Here is a 22423-nt window from a genome sequence, read left to right as displayed (position 1 = left end):
GAAGTCCTGTTTATTGCAACAAAATGGATGCAACTGGAAGCCATTATACTTTGTGAGATCAGACAGTCCAGAAAAGAGAAAATATCATATTTTTCCCTGATCTGTGATAACTAATAAAGTACCAAAAATGTACTGTATGCAAGTGAAATTGGCGTTTTGAGATGTGATGATTCTTTACAGCCCTTGTTTCTGCTGTTGAGGAAGTGTTTTTTCCTTCTAACTCTTTGTTGGACTCTGTACTTAGTGTAGGGTTAATCTGATGAGTATAAAGTAAACTGAAAGTGGATCATAGTAAAAATTAAGAGAGGGAATAGGAGAGGAAGGAGGAGGAATGGTAGGATCATGGTCTGGAATGAGGGTAGTGTTCCTAAATCCATATATGTGAAATACATGAAGTTCGTATGCCTTAAATAAAATTTTAAAAACAAGAAAAAAGAAAAAAATAAGAAAGCAAACATTATTGAATGGGTGTTAGGAGAAGAATGATTAGATATGACATAAGAAGCACAAAATGTTAAAAGGAAGAAAAAACTTTCCTGAAACACACTATTATGAAAATGAAAAGACAGAGGAAGAAAATGTTTACCAAATACCTATCTAATAAAGAATGTGCATATAGAATATACAATTTAATAATCGGACTACAAAGACCCTAGTAAAAATGTTTAAATATTTGAACTCCAGGGATGGTGCTGTGGTGTAGCGGGTAAAGCTGCCACCTGTGGTGCCGGCATCCTTTATGGACGTTGGTTCAAGTCCCCGGCTGTTTCACTTCTGATCCAGCAGAAAGCAGTAGAAGATGGCCAAGTACTTGGGCCCCTGAATCCACGTGTGAGGCCTGGAAGAAGCTTCTGGCTTCCGGCTTCAGATTGATCCAGCTCTGACCATTGCAGCCATTTGGGGAGTGAACCAACGGATGGAAGACCTCTCTCTCTCTCTCCCCCTCTCCCTCTCCCTCTCCCTCTCCCTCTCCCTCTCCCTCTCCCTCTCCCTCCCTTCCTCCCTCCCTCCCTCCCTCTCCCTCTCCCCCCTGCCTCTACCTCTGTAACTACACCTTTCAGATAAATAAATAAATCTTAAAAAGATTTGAATTCACAGTTTACCAGAGAAGAGCTAGTTTGTGTGCAGTCACAAAAGATCCCAGAGTCAAAGCTGACAGCTTCTCACTCCTGGTCTAAACTATGTCACACAGCTATAGTCATACAAACAGCACGGTTCTGGCATAAAATGAGACCCATGGAACAGAAGACAGCGCCCAGAAGTAAACCAATGGCTGGTCACCTAAGCTGTGACAAGGGCACCGTCAGTGCACAGTGGATGAAAGAAAGTCTCTTCAATAAGTGATGCTGGGAAAACCAGGTGTCCACGTGCAAAAGAATGAGTTTTGATCCTTGTCTTGCACCGAATACAAGGAAACCATAAGACTACCAGAACAGAACGTGGTCTTGGTACAGATTTTCCTGCATTGATTCCAAAGGACAAAATAAACAAATGAGGCTACATGAAACTAAAACAATTCCTACAGCAAAGTAAACAGTCTACAGAATTAAAAAAAGCATCCTTAGAATAGGAGGCAATGTTTTCAAGTCCTATATGAGCACGTGATAAGGGATAATGTCTGAAATACTAACAAAATTCCAAACAGAATGGAATTAACAGCATCAGTTTATTTTGAAATCTGTGCATGGTTTTTTTCAGTTTTAACTTTCCATGAAACTTTTGAAGACTTCATATATGAGGAACTCATGCAGCTCAAAAGCAAAACAGGAAGCAGCCTAACTTTTTCAAAGGACCTGAATAGACATTTTCCCAAAGAATATGCACAAGTAGCCAACAGCTGCATGAAAAAGTGCTCAGCATCAACAGTTACCAGGGAAATACACAGCACTGCCGCGGTGAGATACCACTTCACTCCTGTTAAGAGTAGCTGTTAGCGGCCGGCGCCGCGGCTCACTAGGCTAATCCTCCACCTTGCAGCGCCGGCTCCCAGGGTTCTAGTCCTGGTCGGGGCGCTGGATTCTGTCCCGGTTGTCCCTCTTCCAGGCCAGCTCTCTGCTGTGGCCCGGGAGTGCAGTGGAGGATGGCCCAAGTGCTTGGGCCCTGTACCCCATGGGAGACCAGGAGAAGCACCTGGCTCCTGCCATCGGATCAGCGTGGTGCGCCGGCTGCGGCGGCCATTGGAGGGTGAACCAACGGCAAAAGGAAGACCTTTCTCTCTGTCTCTCTCTTTCTCTCACTGTCTACTCTGCCTGTCAAAAAAAAAAAAAAAAAAAAAAAAAAGAGTGGCTGTTATCAAAAAGACAAAAGAACAAATATTGATGAGGATATAGAGAAAAGAGAACACATACCCAGGGTTGGTAGGAATGTAAATTTACACAGCCAGTATGGAAAGCAGTGTAGCAGTTCTTCAAAAAAAATGAAACCAAATTATCATATGATCAAGCGATTCCTCTCAAAGAGTATGTAACATGGAGATGACATCAAAGCCTTGAAGAAACATCTGTACCTGTGTTCATTTCACAGTTATTCACCATCTCCCAGGAATGAAAACACTCCACCTGCCCATCAGCAGATAGATGGGTGAAGGAACTGTGCATCCATACAATGGGATAGTATTGAGCTGCTAAAAAAGACGTCCCGTCATTTGCTGTAACCTGGATGAACCTGGAAGACTTTATGACAAGTGACATAAGGCAGACAGAGGGCAGATGATGCGTGATCTTCCTCGTGTGTGGAATTTGAGAAAGTGGAACTCACAGAAGCAGGGAGCAGAAAGGTGTCTGCTGGGACTGGGAGGATGGTGTTCCCAGAATTAAACGTTTCCAGTTTTCAGTTACAAGATGAGCCACTTCTGGGGTGATTGTGGCAATCATAGGACTTGTAAGTAAATCGTCATCAGGTTTATATTCAATGTTTGTTCAATTAGATTTCTTAAACTAAAAAATTCAAATTGAAACCACAGTGTGATGTCATCAGCATACCTAATACCAATTGTCTACAAAGGGCACGAAGGGGGTGACAGAAATTTTCATATGATGCTGGTTATTTTGATACAAAAGTATACATGGCACATTTCTCAAAATCCATCGTTAACTACCTACCTGGGGTATTATGACTGTCTATAAATGAGACTTCCATATAATATGACTGAAGTTTGTATTCCTTAAATAAAAGGTTTCCTTGGGGGGGAAATACAATAAAAAATAAATTAGACTTCAATAAATCTGAAGTTTATAAAACAGAAGACTGCATTAAGCGCTGGTTAGCATCCCAGCAACCTTTGCAGGCTACATGAAATAACAGTGCCTGCATACGTTATAGCTTACTTAATATGTGCATGCTTTTCTGCTTGCATAGTCATATTTATGGAGACACCTTTTAAAATCTTATCATAATAAAGTGTTATAGCACAAATCCAACAGTTTTATATTGTGGTTGTTTCTTATGAGCATGATAAAATATTGGCTTTTTTTTGACAATGAGGCTTATGGAACAAACAACGAAGTAGCTTTCATTCTATGCCTGGTTAGAGCTATATAGAATTTCTTCTGCTTTTAATACTTCAATCCTTAAATATGCAATTTCTCTCTAATTCCTATAGTATTACTTTATTATAAGCTCAAAATACTGTACATGATTCTACATTTTAAATTGCAAACGAATAACTGAATTAATTATAAATCTTTACTTGCTTGACACCCATTTCTGCATTTAAATATCTTGCTTAGCTCAGTCATGCATTTCAACCTTAGCTTTTAATTTGCTTATTGATTTTTTTATCTATTGTTGTTAGATACACAGTCATAAATATTTTTTTCCAGAATTGAAATGAATATCTTTTTCTTTTAAAGGTAAAGTTGAAGTGTGGAATTAATAGAAAACTTTACATGTTTCTCATTGATATTTTCCTTAGCGCTGATAGGAATTACTTCTTATCTGAATAGACCAAATGTCTGTGGTCTAGCCATCCTGTGGTCGTGATGTTTGATTGATACAGCGCTGTGAGGAGGAGACTAATTGGAGCATTGATTATTTCCTATAGCAGACCCCTGGTGCTACCAATCGCCAAGCAAGACAGCTTGTTGGAAAAAGACACCATGTTCAAAGATGCAAGCAAAAGTCTGTGTGTGCAGCGATCTCAGGACAGCACGCCCGAACACGCGGCGCTGAGTGACTCCACCAAGCCCGAGCAGGTGAGCACACCCTTGCGGCATGTCGGCTACTGTTCTTGCACATGAAGTCACGTTTAAAGCCGACATACTCACGCATGTCCACTGGTTCCCATTCCAAGAAAGAGTCGTAATTGTATAAGTTAGTATTTAAATAGCTTGGACAGTGTAACCATCTTTAATGAATATAATGGCTGTTGTGTTTTTATAATGATTTAAAATTTAGAGTCTATTTATAGTCCAGGAATATAAGTTCAGGCAGTGTGTTACTTCCTGAATATTTCCAGTTGAGTCCTTTTTCTCTATTTTGATGATAATACAGTTTCTGTTGTTTTGTTCCCTCAACTACCCAAGTGTTTTGCATGAAAAGCATTAGGGCGATCCAGTTAGCAAGAGTCACTAATCCTACAGGTGACTGTGCTGAAGTTACATCACGTATGTGTGCACGTGTGCACACGTGTGGGAACCTCAGTGCCCAAGGTCCGGAAGATCACTTTGGAGATGGGAGGGCAATGGATTTAGGATTCCAGAAATTAACATATTTTATCATTACCACAGAAGCAAATGACTTTTTTTTTCATTTTCAAAAAGGAAGAGTAATTTGCATCCTTAAAAATACCGTCTTTTAATGTACCTAGTTTTTAATGTTTCATTTTAGCCAGATTTTCTAGACTTGTTTTTAAAATTAAATTTTAACTTCATTAATTTCTGTTATTTAATTAGAACAGAGAGCAAGACACGAAATACTTTCATATTTTCTTGGGTGGACAGTAGACCCTCTGCATCTACATCCTCAGATTCTAGCAAGCACAGATTGGAAACATTTGGAGAAAACACTGTGTCCGTGTTGAGAATTCCCAGACTTTGCTCCTTGTCATTATTTCCTAAACCACGTGGCCTTGCAGCTGTTCATGTAGCGTGTGCATGGCATCACCTGGAGATGACTGACCTTGTATGGAGGGGTGCACAGGCCACACTTTACCTGATGGACTTGAGTACCTGAATATTTTGGCATCCATGCGTGGGGAGGTGGAGGGAGGGAGGGAGATGGGGAGGTCTAACCTCTTCGGTGCAGTTTGGCTGCGTTCGGCTGCTCAGGCTGCTCTAACAAAGTGGCACACCCTGGACAGCTTGGGAAGTGCACGTCTGAGGTGCTGGCTGAGGTCATCTCTGGGGGGGGCTCCTTCCTGCTGGGACAGCGCCTGTGGTGAGAGAGAGAGGAGCTCTGGGATCTCTTCCTGAAATCACGCTGCACATGGCAGCAGGGTTCCTTCTGAGGGGCTGTGATGGCGTGGATGCACAGTGGAGGCTCCCGGGACTGGGTGCTAAGTCTTGGGTGTGCAGTAAGCAGGGGACGGCTGCGATGGAGTCCCCGTGTGGTACAGACAGGCACATGGACGGGAAGCAGGTGGGCTCCCTGAGTCTCTGCCTCCTCTGTGTTCTGCCCTCCTCCGCCCTCATCAGACACCAAACGCATGGGGCCCCCCATCTGGACTTGGAGCTGAGATGAGCCTTCCTGCTTCCTAAGCGGTTCTTTTGAGGCATTTTGGTCCTACTGATGTATAACTAATGCTAAGGCCGTATCTCCAAATACAGTCACATTGGAGTCGGGCTCAAAGGATGGATTTTATAAGATCATTCAGTCCATAGCCACAGACAAATTAAAAGTTAAGTGACATTTGAGGCAAGTTTGTGTGCATAAGCTCTGATGTGACTTTCAGCATAGAGTAACGTTTTAGGGATTTCCTGAAATTAATGTCCTTTACTGTAGGAAAACTAAACCAGCCAGTGTCTGCCTCATCCCTTTCTACTTCATAAAGTTTAACACTTATACTCATAAAAATTAGTAATTTAAAATCCCATTTTTGTTTATAGCACAGATGTATATGAACCAACATAAATTAGTTTGGGGCTTGCATTGTGGCCCAGGGGTTTAAGCCACTGCTTGTAACACCAGCATCCCATGTCAGAGCACCAGTTTGAGTCCTGGCTGTTCTGATCCAGTTCCCTGCTCTTGTACCTGTTAAGGCAGCCAGTGCTGGCCCTAGTACTTCAGACTCTGCAGCATACTGGGAGACCTGGATGAAGATCCAGCCAACGCCTGGTCCAACCCTGGCTGTTGTGGCGATTTGAGAAGTGATCAGTGGATGGAAGATCTTTTTCTTTGTCTCCTTCTCTCTTTAATGTTTTACTTTTCAAGCAAATCTCTTATTTTAAATTTATTTTCTATTTATTAATTTGATTTTTAAAAAATTATTTATTTGAATGGCAGAGTTACAGTGAGAAAGGGAAAGAGAGAGGGAGAGGGCGAGGGAGAGATCTTCCATCCAAGAGTTCATTCCTCAAATGGCTGCAACGGCTAGGGCTGCTCCAGGCTGAAGCTGGGAGCTTCATCCAGGTCCCCCACGTGTCTGAGCCATCTTCTGCTGCGTTTCCAAGACTATTCGCAAGGAGCTGGGTTGGAAGCGGAGCAGCCAGGACATGAAGTAGTGCCCAAATGGGACAAAAGCAGCTGTATCCATGTTCCATTTGCTTGTTACTCAAGTGTGACTGCCAGCTGCTTGGGTTCTGTGCCCCAGTGTCATCGAAGTTCACCCACTGCTCATATCACCCTGTCACGTGTCCCTGGCCCTGAGGTGCTAGAAGATTCTCTCCAGGGAGGAGCAGTACAATTCCTGACTGGATGGTGCATTCACATTTCATGGAAGGGTTTAGGAAAGACTTTAAAGCAACAGGGGGATGAGAGCAGTCATTCAGCTTAGCAGTTAGACACCTTCAGCCCATATTCGAATGCCTGGGTTTGATGCCTACCTCCAACTCCCGACTCCAGCTTCCTGTTAGTGCAGACCCTGGGAGGCAGTGGAGATGGCTCAAGTAACTGGGTCCCTGCCACGCCCATGGGAGACCTGGATCAAGTTTTGGCTCCTGGCTTTGGCCAAGTCCAAGCATTTGGGGAGTGAATCAGCAGATGGGAGCTCTTCCTAAAAGGAAACCTGTAGAAGTGAAACTGACACTATGAGAAGCAATGACTTGAACAGCCCTTGTCTTGACTGTTGAGGATCAGTGTATTTCATTTCATTTCATTTCATTTCATTTATTTATTTATTTATTTATTTATTTATTTATTCTTTTTTTCTCTACTTAATACCATTTGTTGAACTCCTTACTTAACATAGAATTAATCATAGATGTACTAAGTCAATTGAAAATAGATCCCAGTTAAAAATAAGAGTGGGTATAAGAGAGGAAGGAGCTGTGGCTAAAAAGGTGCCATGGGATTCCAAATCCCATTTAGCTGGATGGCACTAATCCCATCTTATGTGATAAAGTGATCATATTAAGTATGGAATTGATCATATACATAGGACCATAAGTCAAAAGGATCACATAAATAAGACCAAATGCCTGGTAATAATAATAGATAGAATTACAAAGGAGAGAAAGTTCCAACATGAGAAGCAGTCCATACAGCAGACTCATAGAACGACAAACACCCTAAACAGCACTCTGACCTCAGAACCAGCCCCTAAGGCATTCAGATCTGGCTGAAAATCCCATGAGAGCATTTCAGGCATGGAAAGCCAAGACCCTGTGGCAAAACAGTTCTGCATGAAAGAACTCTGAGTGAGACCCCAGGGGAAAGAACGGGCCATCAAAGAAGGATGTACTTTTCTCTGAAGGCAGGAGAGAACTTCCACTTTGCATATGGCCCTGTCTAAAAACCGACAGTTTGTGGACTTAAAAGGCTTCCATAGCCTTGGCAGCTCATGTCAATAGCCTCAGTGCTCACTGACCATGCTAATGGCACACTCTTGGCTACATGGCAGGCCCAGTGCCAGGCCCTGGGGTACATTCAGCTCTCATAGCCATCTTGGTGAGGGATAAAATGAATCATACTTTGTAAGACAATTAGAATGGCTTTATAGTGTTCAGGTAGAAAAACATTCAAGACTTCACAGGGGGTGTTAACACTGATCACACATGGCAGTGTTTTGAAAAAAACAGTTGTCTTAGATTTAAATGAACTTGAATTTTTTGGCATTCAAAATGGAAGATCGCAAATCTGTGCTAAGTTTTTTTTTTTTTAATGTATTTATTTGTTTGAAAGGCAGAATGTGTGTATGTGTGTGTGTGTGTGTGTGTGAGAGAGAGAGAGAGAGAGAGAGAGAGAGAGAGAGAGATTGTGGGGAGCAACTGAGACTAGACTAAGTTACTGGAATTAAGACTTATTCTATGCATCTGCTCTCCCACAATATGGCGCTGAGAGGGAGCAAACAACCTCTATGCAGCTGCCTCATCAGTTTGACTGATAAGCTGCAGGAGCTGATCCTGCTCCTGATTGGAGGAGAGCAGCGTGCTCGGCGTGTGGGTAGCAGAGTTGGGATTGGTGGAAGAGGACTATAAAGGAGGAGAGAGACAACATGCACCAGGAACATCTGAGGGAACACCTGAGGAACATCTGAGCACCCCTGAGAGAGCCGGCCGGCGGTGTGCCGCTCCCCCGCGGAAGCGGGGAAAGCGGAGGTGGAGGGGCTGGCAGCTAACCCGGGACGGCATCGTTCCTCTGTGAGTGAGGGAACGGCAGCTAACCCGGGAAGGGCTGAGCAGACAAAAGAACAGTGCAGGGTCTAGTGTCATTCCTCCGTGAATGGGGGAGCGACAGAGATTTTCCATCTTCCAGTTTATTCCTCAATTGACTGCAACAACCAGAGCTTCTCCAGGCCAAAGCCAAGAGCCCAGAACTCCCCTTGCATCTTCCGGATGTGTGGCAGGGGCTCAAGCAATTGGGCCACCCTCTGTTGCTTGTCCAGGTGCATTAGTGGGATGAGAAGCAAAGTGGCTGAGACTTGAATCGATACTGATGTGGACGGGCTGCCAGTATGGCAAGCACTAACTTAGCCCACTGCACCACGATGCTGGAGCCCGTGTCCAGCATTCTTACCTACCGCTGAGCACAGAACTAAAGGCTGCCCAGGTGAGGAAGCCCAGTGGTCACTGCCTTCAAGAGCTGGCCCCAGGCAGTGCTCATCTCTTCCCAGGCTCTTTGTGCCTTTGAAAGTCTTCCATGTGTTGGCCGGCACCACAGCTCACTAGGCTAATCCTCCGCCTGTGGCGCCAGCACCCCAGGTTCTAGTCCCAGTCGGGGCACCAAATTCTGTCCTGGTTGCTCCTCTTCCAGGCCAGCTCTCTGCTGTGGCCCGGGAAGGCAGTGGAGGATGGCCCAAGTGCTTGGGCCCTGCACCTGCATGGGAGACCAGGAAGAAGCTCCTGGCTCCTGGCTTCGGGCCGTGCCGGCCATATTGGCCATTTGGGGGGTGAACCAACGGAAGGAAGACCTCTCTCTCTCTCTCTCTTTCTCTCTCTTTCTCTCTCTCTCCCTAACTCTGCCTGTCAAAAAAAAAAGTCTTCCATGTGAAACCAAGTGTGATGATAAAAAGTTGATATCATACATGCTGGTGTTGACACCCAAGAAAATAGGAGAACTGGGGCCTTAGGGCTTCTTTTTTAAAATCCATTTATATAAGGAAGTAGAGAGGGGACTGGTGCTGTGCCATAGCAGGTAAAGCCACTGCCTGCAGTGCCAGCATCCCATATGGGCACTGGCTTGAGTCCAGGCTGCTCCACTTCCTATCCAGCTCTCTGCTGTGGCCTGGGAAAGCAGTAGAAGATGGTCCAAGTCCTTGGGCCCCTGCACCCATGTGGGAGACTCGGAAGAAGCTCCTGGCTCCTGGCTTCAGATTGGCGCATCTCTGGCCATTGTGACCATCTGGGGAGTGAACCAGCAGATGGAAGACTTCTCTCCCCCATCCCTTTGCCTCTGCCTCTCTGTAATTCTGCTTTTCAAATGAAACAAATAAGTCTGGGGGAAAAAAAAGCAGAGAAGAAACTCTGGTCTACTGATTCAGTCCCCAAATGCCCACAGTGGCCCAATGACAGTGGCCAAAACTCAGCCCAGGTCTCCTATTTGTGGACACGGTTTTATCTTCAGTGAGACAGCCCACTGCCAGGGGGCTGAGCAGGGGATCCATAACCTTCTAACATTCAAGGAGCCTCGTGCAGAGTTTGTGTCTCTGGTGTTCATACGTTAGGTCAACAGTGTTGGAGCCAATGGACTGACTTTATGATCTCATGGGAAAGATTTCACTGTGTGAAATGGTTACTAATTGGAGCTGGTGCTGTGGCATGGCATGTTAAAATGCTGCTTGCAAGCCTGCATCCCATATGGCTGCTGGTTTGCATCCCAGCTGCTCCACTTCCCATCCAGCTCCCTGCTAATGGCCTGGGAAAACAGCAGAAGATGGCACAAGGTCTAGGACCCCTGCATTCATGTGGGAGACCTGGAAGAGGTTCCTGGCTGCTGGCTTTGGCCTGGCCCAGCCCTGGGCATTGTGGACATTTGGAGAGTGCACAAGCAGATGGAAGATCTCTCTCTCTCTCTCTCTCTCTCACTCACTCAAATAAAATAAATAAATTGTAAGAAATTTTCACTAATACCAGAAAACTAGTCCTAAGTTTAGGGGGTTTTTAAATGTATTTTTTCTGCATAAACATTTAATTTATAAACAATAACATTTAAGTTCAAATAGTTAGCAATGCTTCATACAAATAATAATGCGATATATGATAAAAATGTAGACACAAAATGCACACACACACACACACACATGAATACAAGCCATGGAGACTCGCTGTATTAAAGACTGATTATTAGCATCCGAGAACCCTCAGAGACTTGGCTGGAATCATGTTCTCTCCTTCTTCTGTGCTGATTGACGTAGGGAACCCAGCACTGCTATTTCAAATGTCTACTTTTCAGAGCATCTCTTGCATACATAAAACTAAACATTGCTATTTCTAATTTGGAAATGACAGATTTTCATTAATTAAAGAATACAGAACCATCTTTTTTTATTTGAAAGACTGCCCAGTTTTAAACCCTGTCACTTTTTATTAAATTGAAATACACAGTATTTATTTATTTATTTTTGCAGAATAAAAATCACAAACCAAGATTTGGACTCTAGCTTTAAAATCTCACTCATTCCACATGACTGGGATACCAAATTCCATGCACACTGCTTCCTTGGACTGCTAACAATAGTCACATGAAAAGTCTTGCTTTTGCTTTGAGAAAAAGACAGGAGCTGTTCAGCTGTCTGTGTTCCCAGCATGGGAAGCAGTCCATACAGCAGACTCATAGAGTGACAGTCACTTTAAGAGGCACTCTGACCTCAGAATCAGCCCTTAAGGCATACAGATCTGGCTGAAAGGCCCACCAGAGCATTTCAGGCATGGAAAGCCAACACACTGTGGCAAAAAATGTCCTACATGAAGAATCTCTGTGTGTGAGACCCCAGTGGAAAGAAGCAGACATTAAAGAAGGAGGTACTTTTCTCTGAAGGGAGGGGAGAACTTCCACTTTGCTTATGGCCTTGTCAAGTTAGGGGATCAAAAAGACTTCCACAGCCTAGGCAGCTCATGTCAAGAGCCTCAGGTGATCACTGATATCATACGTAAGAGTGTTAATTGTTAAATCAACAGCAAGAATCAATGTGAACTAACTTCCCATGTGGGACCTCTGTCCCCAAAGAGTTGTATCATGAGAGTTAATAGTAAAACTTGTTCTCAAGTGTATTAAGTGGAGGATATTCTTATGTCTCATAAATTATAGTTATGTCTAAGAGCTCCCAAAAGATGTGTCATTCTTGGGTTCTTCTTTAAAGCTAACTAAGTTTCTAAAAGGAAAGAAGGGGAGGAAGAAAAGGAAGAGGAAGGGAAAAAAAAGTGAGATAACTTTCTACATGCAATAACTTTGAACAGACCTTGTCCTCACTGTAGGGGAACAGGGTTTTTTATTTTTTTCTTTTCTTTTTCTTTCTCAGACTAAGTGTTGAAGTCTTTACCTAGAGTAGAGTTAATCCCCTGCATATAAAGCTAAATGAAGATAGATCTTGGTGAAGGACAGGACAGGGAACAGGAGAGGGAAGAGGATGAGGGGTGGGAGGGTGGGTACAGTGGGAAGAATGACTAGGTTCCTGATGTTGTATTTATGAGGGGCATGAAAATAAATAAGAAAATAAAAAATAAGAGGACTCAGTACTACATAGACCTGTGGAACTTACAAGCAGAGAACCTGAAGCACGTGTTGAATTGATCTTGGCAGACGTAATGACTTTGATTTGCACAAGCCATTGTGTGGGTTGTGTATGCTTGCACACTTGAGGGCCTAGAACACAACTTCTCATCTGAGTATATTGTTCAGTGCCTTTGATTTTGTTCTCCTTTTTATTGAACCATTGCATCTTTTAATAACAGTTTCTAACTCATGTGATCTTGAACTTCTGACAGACAGTGGAAAACGGAGCCTCCAGTTGTGAGGACAGTGGATAGGAAAGCAATTACAAGTGATCACACTTGTGTTTTCTCAGGTCAAGCTCATGCCTCCTGCTCCAAACGACGACCTGGCAACACTCAGTGAGCTGACGGATGGGAGCCTGCTCTATGAGATTCAGAAGCGCTTTGGGAACGATCAGATCTACGTGAGTGCCTTGTTGCCTTTTGCACGGCTTTTGTCTTGCCAGTATTTTCAACTCTCTTCCAGGTTACAAACATTGCAAGGAAAGGGTCCCTGGGGGCTCCTGGTCCTGTGAACGCTGAGACTCCAGGTCTCGTCTCAGCAAGGTTCCCGATTTTGGGTTTGAGAGCGAGAGCTAATCGCATGCGAGGACTCGCTGCTGTTAAGCGTCCCTGTTGGGGGGTTTGCTGTGGAAGACCTGACTGGAACCCGCAGGATCTGCCCCTCACTTGTGCAAATGCTGCCTCCCTCATCAGCTTCACTGTAGCCTGTTCCGTGTGGAACAGGAAGCTAAAGCAGACACAGGTGGATGTGGCCGTGCTTGTGTATTTGTGCGGAGGAACTGTTGTTGCTCTAAATGATCAGGAAACATCTTTGTAAGGTGAATAATTTATGCACAGATCTCTGATAATAAGCTGCAAAAATATCAGATGACAAACAGCATGAAGAATTAATTTACTGTGGCTCAATCCAATACTGTTAATTTAGACAATCTGTTATCTCAATATCAAGCTCCCTCTCTCTCTCGTTGATTTTGTTAGATTCTACACACAGCACAGAGCAATTCAATCAGAATGTCTATTGGGAAATCTGATTATGCACATAACTTGCTATCTCTTTTTGATAACATCATTTTTTCTTGTCTATTGAGAAATTGATTAAGTAATTTTCATGTAAATGTGAAGTCTTGAGATTTCCTTAAGAGTAATAAATTGTCAGAGGTTGATTAGCCTTATGAAAATGCAATACAGCATCTTAATGCTTGGATAAATGGCCTGTCACCATAAATACACTTAAAATTAAATACTTCTATCAAAATTAATGAATTTGAGTCTTTGGCATGAAATGCTGAAAGCAGAGTACCTGGGGGCTCTGTTGCCACCCGGCAAGTCTTGAGAAGTGTGCGTTGTTTTATCCCGTTTTCTCGTCTGGTCCCAGCGTCATGTTGGCGCTTGTTCTGCCCTTTCTGAGTCCTGGAAGACCACAGTACTGGAGGACGGCTGGAATTGTTTTGCATTTCTTCATCCCATTCATGCCTTCCCCCAGCTTTCTCTCCTGAGCATGCATTCGGTCCACTTCTCTGCCCCTCCTGTCCGGCACCCTCACCCCAGCCACCGTCGTCTCCAGCAGAATCCTGACTTCCTGGAGGAGGTGGCCTTCCTTCAATCCAATCTCACCGTGAACAGCTAGTGTTTACAAAGCACAAGTGTGTCTTCAAACCTCCCACGCTAAGTCTCCCCTGAGCCGTTCCTCTCGGGAGGAATCCAGAATCCTTGCTGTGGAGGCCAGAATCTTGACGATGAGATTCCCAGGGCTGGGCCCCTGGCCGCAGGCACCAGGGACTCCTGAACACTTGATCTCAACTGTGTGACCGGCACCCTGCTCTCTGCTTAGGGGGCTTTCCCGAGACTGGTCTTCTGTCCCCCCAAGTTCTGGCTCTACCTCCAGGAAGTACGGCGTACAAGCCCCCTGCTGAGTTTTCTCATCTGCATGTCAACCTCCCTGGGGCATCCCGGCTGGTCATGGAGCCATTCTCTGGTGTCCTTATCCCGACTTTTGATTCTGTACGTCATCAAGTCGTGGTTGACAACAGGCTCCCTCACAGCTGAGCCTTAACTGCCCGCCATTCTTATCGGGAGGCCTGGCAGGTGCTCTCCGATCGTAAATGACAAGTCTAGCAGGGTCCCGACCGTCTCCATGGGTACCTTTTCTCCACCCACTGCCTCTCGGTGTCTAGATCATCAGAATTTAGTATCTTCTGCTTGGTAACGTTGACCTAAAATATCACCTGCCACTGTGCGAGTTGTGATTTTCCTCACTCCCATTCCTGAAAAACTAAGGAACTAAACCCTCTAGGACTGATGTGGTTGCGGGAATGTCCTACGTTATGGTGGCCAACACACAGAAGAGAATGTAAACCTTATGGATTGAAGAGTAAGGGCTTCTCAGGGGTCATCTGACTGGTGGGCACAGAACTGTTTACAGCCAGTCTGTGAGGAGATTAAGAAGAGTTTTAAGAAACGCTTAAAGCAAGTTGATATTTAACTTCCGTCTGTTAGAACGAGTAAGAATCAGAGGTTGCAGTTTGTCTTTGTCCTTTTGCAGGCTCATTTTCTAGTAATTCATGTATAATGTGTTTTGTGAAAGTTTTAGTCCACGATTCACTGAAGCTAAAAGCAGGTGTTCCTTTCCCACCAACAGAGAAGCACTGGGTTAGTGGGTATCTCAAATCCTAATGCTCAAGTGTGGTCACTTGAGCTCCTCCGACCTCCTCCTCTCAGCCAGCCCCATGTGGGTCTTCTCAGGCCACACATTTGGAGAGAGCGTTGGTGCTGCTATGTCTCCCCTGTGTGACTTGCGTTTCCCTATGGAGCTCATCAGCCCTACCTTCAGGATAAATGCCAGATACCACGTCCACCACCGCCTCCAGGCTCAGGCCTTCCTGTAGTGGCTGCATTGTGCACTGGCCTTCAAAGGAAGCAATGGCTTCTCTTGCCCGGCCTCCCAACCATCTGCAGGCAGGAGCCTCCATGGCTCCGTTAGAATAGCCATCGTGTCGTTCAGCGCTCTGCTGCTAGGACATCCAGCTTGCTCAGGGCCAGGACTGGAAGAAAGGTCCCCAGGACTGGACCTGGGCCTCCTGCCCATTGCCTTTCCCACGCCAGGGGCTTCAGTGTCCCTTAACTCCTGCAACAGCCCTGCTGGTCACTTTGGTGTCCCAGGAGCATGGCCAGGACTTCTATGCATCCGCTGCCCATAGCTTGGCTGCTGAGTGCCCAGTACTCCCCGTCTCCTTCAGGTGTTTGTGCCAGAGTCCTGGCTCATGGAAACTGCACGTTGGCCATTGAAAACTGACGTGATCTCAAATGTTCTTGTCCCCTTGGCTCATGCGTCTTCCCCAGAGATGTATCGCCCTATAGAATCCTGCATGTTTCCTTCCGTGGGTTCACTATCGTCTGCCCCTCCTGACATGCACACACACAAGCACTTATGCATGCCAGCGTGCACACAGAGCCCTGATGACACCAGGCAAAATGCAAGCTCTATGAGGGCAAAAGTTGCTGTTTTCACTTCTGTGTCCATAACACAGAATATGTGCCCCAGAAATACGGAGCAGCTCGCCCTCTTAGCCAAATACTCTTTTTAGCACAAGAGAAGTCAACATGCTACTGTCCGTGTCAAATGCTGGGGGCTGGGTTGAGTGATAACCTCCATGGTGGCCAAGACAAATCATTTCAGCTGCATAGTTTGAGCAGTGTTTCCACCTCACGCTTGCTGCCATCTGACTTGTTATCTAAGGTGATGTTTCCAAACAAACTGTCCGTTGCTGTTTTACTAAGCGTATAGCATTCCGATTGGACCTCAAGTGGGGGAGTTCGCACAGGTCTGGAGCAGAAGGCAGCTCCGACATCTCCAGACAGAAAACGTGCTGTAGGGAGTGGGGCACCTGCTTGCAGGGGAACGCACAGAACAGAGCCCTGCGTCCCCTGGGAAATGCGTGCAGCAGCACCAGCGAGAGCAGAGAAGGCAATGCGATTCCTTCATGGACCACAGGGAAGCTGTGGGGGCAGCGTCCCCTGGGTGCACACTTGAGATTAGTGAAGCAGAAGCTACAAAATAACCATGGGTGTCTGCGCAGCGGCTGTTCAGCAGGAATGTTCTAGAGCCCACCTGGTGGCACTGAGCGAGCCCAGGTAAGGAGAGCAGAGCCCGAGAGCTTCTAGCACCCCGCCTGGCTCACGTCAACCCTGTTAGTGACCACCCAGGGCGCCATGTGGATGGAGCTGGTCCCTTTGTCACGAGCGCTTCAAGAAGACGAAAGCTGTCAAGTTAGTGTCTGAGGTTGAGCTTTCCCTCACTTCACCGTGTGGATGGAGAGGCGTCTGCCCTGTATCACTGTATCTGTGACAGGATAAGCTCTGCTGTGCCACATCCGCCATATTGTCACCTACGACTCCACTCACTGGAAAGAACTTCCAAACCCTGAATACACATATGCTTTTGGGGGAACGTAATGTATTAGAATGAAGAGGTGAAGGAACCATCCAGGTGTGTTCACAGTTGGACATTTTTCCTCTGTGTCGTACATTTATATTGTTTTGTTTCATTAAAACGGCCTCTTCAGTTTTGAAGACTTACACGCGAGTGCTTCAAAATGTTCCTGGAAAAAGAGAATTGAAAGCGAAGTTTATTTGATGCAAAATCTTTTAAGTTCATATGTATGTGAGATCTAAAAAAATAGTCCGCACATTATGAAAAAAATCATATCATGGATTTTTGACATTTTTTACACAAAAGTGAGATTATATTTTCCATGAAATCCTTGGAGTCCACTTGTACAATAAAATATTTATTTCCCTTCTCCCATGATCAGGGAGTGTGCCCTGTGTGCCACACATCCTTTCAATTTAGTGAAAATGATCTGTGTTCCGTTAGAATGAGGGACATTCAGCTGTCGTCAGTGACACTGTCACACATTAGTCGATGAAATCAAAGCTTGTCCTGTGATTTACTTAGGAAAAATGCAAACTTCCCCACCATCCCTGTGAACTTGTGTTTTTCTCCGTCTAGCTCTTTTATCTAAATGCATTTGATGGCAAACTTTAGTCTCATGGACATTTAGAATGACTAATTCTGATTGAACTCTTTTCCAGGCTTTAAATTTTTCTATTAAAGGTGTTTGTCTTTAAACAGCTATGTATTTAGTATTTTAATCTAGTTTATAATCTTTGTCTTTTAATTAGAATATTATTATCTTAACCTGTGATGCAGTTACTGATGTATTTGCATCTAAATCTATTATTTTGTTATTTTTATTTTTTTATCTATATATCTCATTATATCTCATTATTTGTTCATTTAAAATATTTATTTTATTTTTATGCCTAGATAACTTCCATTATGTGGGTTTTTATTATTATATGGTAACATAATATGCTTAGCTCAAATCACTTCTTCCTGTATATTTTGTTTTATAGTCTCAGTTGGACAAATTGCCATATGTTTAATTGGTACTAAAATGTAACTTAAAGATTTATTTTATCTACTTGAAAGGCAGAGTGACAGAGAGAGGGGGAGAGAAAGAAAAAGAGATCTTCTGTCCTCTGGTTTACTTCTCAAATGGCCACAATGACTGGTGCTGCACCAGGCCAAAACCAGGAGCCTGGAACGCCATCCAGGTCTCCCACGTGAGTGCAGGAGCACAAGCACTTGGGCCATCTTCCACTGCTTCCGCAAGCCATTAGCAGGGAGCTGGATTGGAAGTGCAGCAGCCAGGACTCAAATTGTGCTGCTTTGGGATGCTGGTGCTGCAGTCACCCACTGCGTCACAATGCTGGTCCTAATCTTTTATTCAGTCTTGCATTCAGGAAATCCCTTTAAGATAAATTTTTAGAATCGAACCATTACCAGGGCCAGTGCTGTGGCTCAGTAGGTTAATCCTCTGCCTGTGTTGTTAGCATCCCATATGTGCGCCAGTTCTAGTCCCAGCTGCTCCTCTTCCAATCCAGCTCTCTGCTGTGGCGGGAGAGCAGTGGAGGATGGCCCAGATGCTTGGCCCTGCACCTGTGTGGGAGATACGGAAGAAGCTCCTGGATCCTGGCTTTAGATCAGCACAGCTCCAGCCGTTGTGGCCAATTGTGGAGTGAACCAGCAGATGGTAGATTTCTGTCTCTCCTTCTCACCGTCTGTAACTCTCTCTTAAATAAATAAATAAAATCTTAAAGAATCAAACCATTTCCTGTTATATGTTTATTGGAACAAAGCCTATTTGCTTTAATCCATTTGTATTTGACTTATCTTTTCATTACAAACTTTTGAAACAATTTTCAAAATTTTAAAGTGTGATTTTTTTACTTCTGTTTTTAACAATTTTTAAAATGTAAGTTTTTAGTTTTTAAAAGTACTATTCATAAGATTCATGAATTATTTACTTCTTTATCGACAGACTTTCATTGGGGACGTCCTGTTGCTTGTCAACCCATTCAAGGAGCTTCCCATTTATTCTAACCTGGTGAGTACAAAGTCACAGTAGCATTTACCCACACAGAATACAGACTATCCCTCAGGAAGCAGAGGGATTTGTATCTGACGACTCATTACAAAGGCAAAGCAAAATAGTAAGTGAGCTCAGGGGCCGGCATTGTGGTGTTGCGGGTAAAGCTGCTGCCTGCACTGCCAGCATCCTACATGGGTGTCGGTTCAAGTCCCAGCTGCTCCACTTCCCATCCAGCTCCCTGCTAATGGCCTAGGAAAGCAGTGGAAGATGGCCCAAGTGCTTGGACCCCTGAACCCATGAGGGAGACCCAGATGAAGCTCCTGGCTCCTGGCTTAAGCCTGGCGCAGCCTTGGCCATTGCATCCACCTGGGGAGTAAACCAGCAGATGGAAGATCTGTCTCTCTGACTTCCAAATGCAAAATAATAATAATAATAAATAAGTGAGCTCAAATTTTTCAGAAAATTTTAATATTCTAAATGGAATAGTTGCATGACAGTGACTTGGATTTCTTAGGCAGCTTTGCAAATCAGAGTATTTTATCAAAAGTTTCCTTTATACTAACTATAACTTTTCTGTAATTGTCACGAGGCAGGATTCTAAAATTCTGTAACATATAACAGTGTTTCCCATACTGTTGTGAGTGGTTCAGTTGATGTGGAGCCCCCATTTGAACACAATTTCTTTCAGAAGCAGTGTGGGTAAAGCAGGGTGACACCTCACCTGACCCTTTTACCAGATAACTTCCCATTTCTAGTTGTGACACCCTCAAAATCAATGAAGTATTGCTTGTGAAAAATTACTCCAGCCGACAGCACAGGGTGACCCAACACTTGTGGGAGCACTCCGCGTTGTAGGGAAGCCCAGGGCTGCTCCAGGCTATGCAGGATCTCTAACGTCACCCAGCAGGAGACGGGGTGGGCACCCGGGCTCCTGAAACACAGCTGTGCTCACGGAGGCTTGCGGGGTGTGGATGGAGAGGAGAGGAGAGACACAGAGACAGAGATTGATGACTTGATGACTAAGTCCTCGCATGAATAGCTCCTGGGAACCAGAGAATGCCCCTCCTTCCTATACTCTCACCATCCAGTGTCTGTACCACATGACTTTAAAACATTTGCCCACTGCGCTCATCCTGCCCAGTCCTACCCCAGCGCTGCCCTAGCCTCAGCCTCTGGCAGCCAAGCAGAGCAAGGCAAGGGGGCTCCCCCACAGCCGCTCCTGCAGTTAAAACCCGGGAACGAAGTTCGTCTGCCGTGCGGCTCTTACAGGTTTTGAGGGAGAACTCATTGCCATGCCCATCACTTTGCTGCTGAGTCAAGACTAATATTTGCATAAAATGTTTATTCAGGCATAATATAAACATTGTACAGAGTACAAATAGTAAGTGTCCCATTCAACTAATTTATACAGAGTGATAGCACATCACACAGGTAAAGAAATAGGACATCAGCAGCTCTCAGATGTCTTTCCCAGGCCACCTCAATAGAGACACCCTGATCCCACAGGGCCAGGTCACAGGTCACCAGGTCACAGGGCTGCTGTCACCCTGTGGACGGACAGAATTTGTAACAGTAGAACCTTAAAGAAGAGCTTTCTCTGGATCTGGCTTCTTTCTCCCACTATTTTGGAGGGGAGATTCATCCGTGATTTTGCATGGAGCTATCCAGTCAGTGCATGGGGATTCTTGTATCACTGTTTAAAAATCCCTTCTGTGGATAAACGGCAGGTTAATTATCGTGGGAGGCTGTTGCTTCTGTGAGTGTTTTTACCCATCTCTTGGCTATCCAAGGTGGAAGTTCCAAGTGGAATTTCCAACAGCTTTCTAAGTGAGTGTCCTGCTGTGCACTCCCACAATAGAACACAGAAACTCCAGATGTTTGTCTCTTTTGCCTACAATTAATTCATTATGTTTGTCCATTTATCATTTTACTGGGTATATATCAAGAGTGACAGAGAGGAGAGAGATACAGAGAGAGAGATCTTCCATCTGCTGGTTCACGCCCAAGATGGCTACAATGAATGGCTGGGGTTGGACCAGGATGAAACCAGGAGCCCAGCACTTCATGAGTCTCCCACACAAGTGGCAGGGGCCCAGGTACTTGGGCCATCTTCCACTGCTTTCCCAGCTGTATGAGCAGAGAGATAGGTCAGAAGCAGAGTGGCTGGGACTTGAACCATGCTCTGATGCAGGATGCTGGCATTGCAAGCCATAGGTTTACCCATTGTGCCGCAGCAGCAGCCACAAGCATGTAGTTTTTCCTTGCTCTTGTCTGCAAGGTGCATCCCTCCCAGGCATCAGGTGATAGGTTGCAGGATGTCCATCTGTCTTTCCATCATGGCTGAGCCCTACATCCCTGTCCCCCCAGGGCTAAAGTCACTTAGCTTTCCCGATACCCTCCTTTGCTTTCTCTGAGGCCGCCGAGTTTTACACAGAAAAGTGACAATGCAGGCAGAAGAACGAACCCGAGAAGACCCTTCTTGGCTCAGCACACATTGATATTCTTCAACTTCTCAGCTTCTGACTTCCAGGTTGCTTTTGTGGTTTCCCAAGGCACAGTTAGATGGTTAAGTTGCACTTTACCTGGTATTTGCCGTTATTCATGGTGAGAGAAAGAGACTGACTGCAGCTTCATGATAGCCACAGGGTAAAGTAGACCGTATCTACTTTTTAAAATATTTATTTTATTTGGAAGGCAGAGTGACAGAGAACGAGAAAGAAAGAGAGAGAGCTTGTATCTACCGATTTACTCTCCAAATACACCCAACAGCCAGAGCCAGGAAGTCCGTCCGGGTCTCCCAGGCGGGTGACAGGGACCTCAGTACTTGAGCTGTGGTCTGCTGCCTCTCAGGAAAATAGCAGGAAACTGAATCAGAGATGGGAGAGCTGGGACTCGAACCAGGCTCTGCAGGGAGGCCTGCTGACGTCACAGTGGTGGCTTGACCTGCACCACACACCCTCCCCGGCCCCGTATACCCTACCTGTTTTTATCATTAATGTCAGAAGATCATTCTCCTTCAACGCATATGCTTGTTTGAGATTCTGTGTCCATTATTACTTAATTCCGTCTTGAGGATTACATGGAGAGACACAGAACAGTTGCTATTCAAAGTTAACTATTAGAGGCAGGCATTGTGGTACAGCCGACTAAGACACTGTTGGGATATCTGCGATCCCATGCCAAAGTGCCTGAGATCTTGTCCAACTCTGGCTCCTGGCTCCTGGCTTCTGCCTGGCTGTTGTGGGCATTTGGAGAGTGAACCAGCTGATGGAAGATCTCTCTCTCTCTCTCTCTCTCTCTCTCTCTCTCTCTCTGACTCTCAAATAAATAAAATTAAATATACATTTGAAAAGATAAGTTTGTGGGGAGCAACCGGACTAGACTGAGTTACTGGAATTAAGACTTATTCTATGCATCTGCTCTCCCACAATATGGCGCTGGGAGAGAAGTAAACAGCTTCCGCACAGCTGCCTCCAGTTCAACTAATAAACTGTAGGACTTGCTATTGATTGGAGGAGAGCAGCGTACTCGGCATGTGGGCAGCCGAGTTAGGATTGGCGGAGGAGGACTATAAAGGAGGAGAGAGACGGCATGCACCAGGAACATCTATGGGGAACATCTAAGGGAACCCGTGCAGCCCCCGAGAAAGCCGGCCGGCGGTGTGCCGCTCCCCTGCGGAAG

General features: G+C 45.1%; 1 protein-coding gene across 4 annotated transcripts in view; it reads left to right on the top strand.

The window, feature by feature from the left end:
* MYO16 (myosin XVI) overlaps positions 1–22423 on the top strand; it is a 693372-nt gene that overhangs the window by 357944 nt on the left and 313005 nt on the right. For all 4 annotated transcript variants that reach the window (XM_070048580.2, XM_051849982.3, XM_089303408.1 and 1 more), the window contains exons 10-12: positions 4043–4193; positions 12599–12709; positions 18692–18757. In XM_070048580.2, coding sequence (XP_069904681.2) covers positions 4043–4193; positions 12599–12709; positions 18692–18757 — 328 coding nt within the window. The remainder of the gene's footprint in view (positions 1–4042; positions 4194–12598; positions 12710–18691; positions 18758–22423) is intronic.

Source organism: Oryctolagus cuniculus, chromosome 9, assembly GCF_051225735.1.
Source record: "Oryctolagus cuniculus isolate XC-2025 breed Fujian yellow rabbit chromosome 9, ASM5122573v1, whole genome shotgun sequence".
In the NCBI taxonomy this organism is placed as follows: Eukaryota; Metazoa; Chordata; class Mammalia; order Lagomorpha; family Leporidae; genus Oryctolagus; species Oryctolagus cuniculus.
Note: the sequence above shows the minus strand (reverse complement) of the source record. Positions and strands in the feature narration are given on the sequence as shown.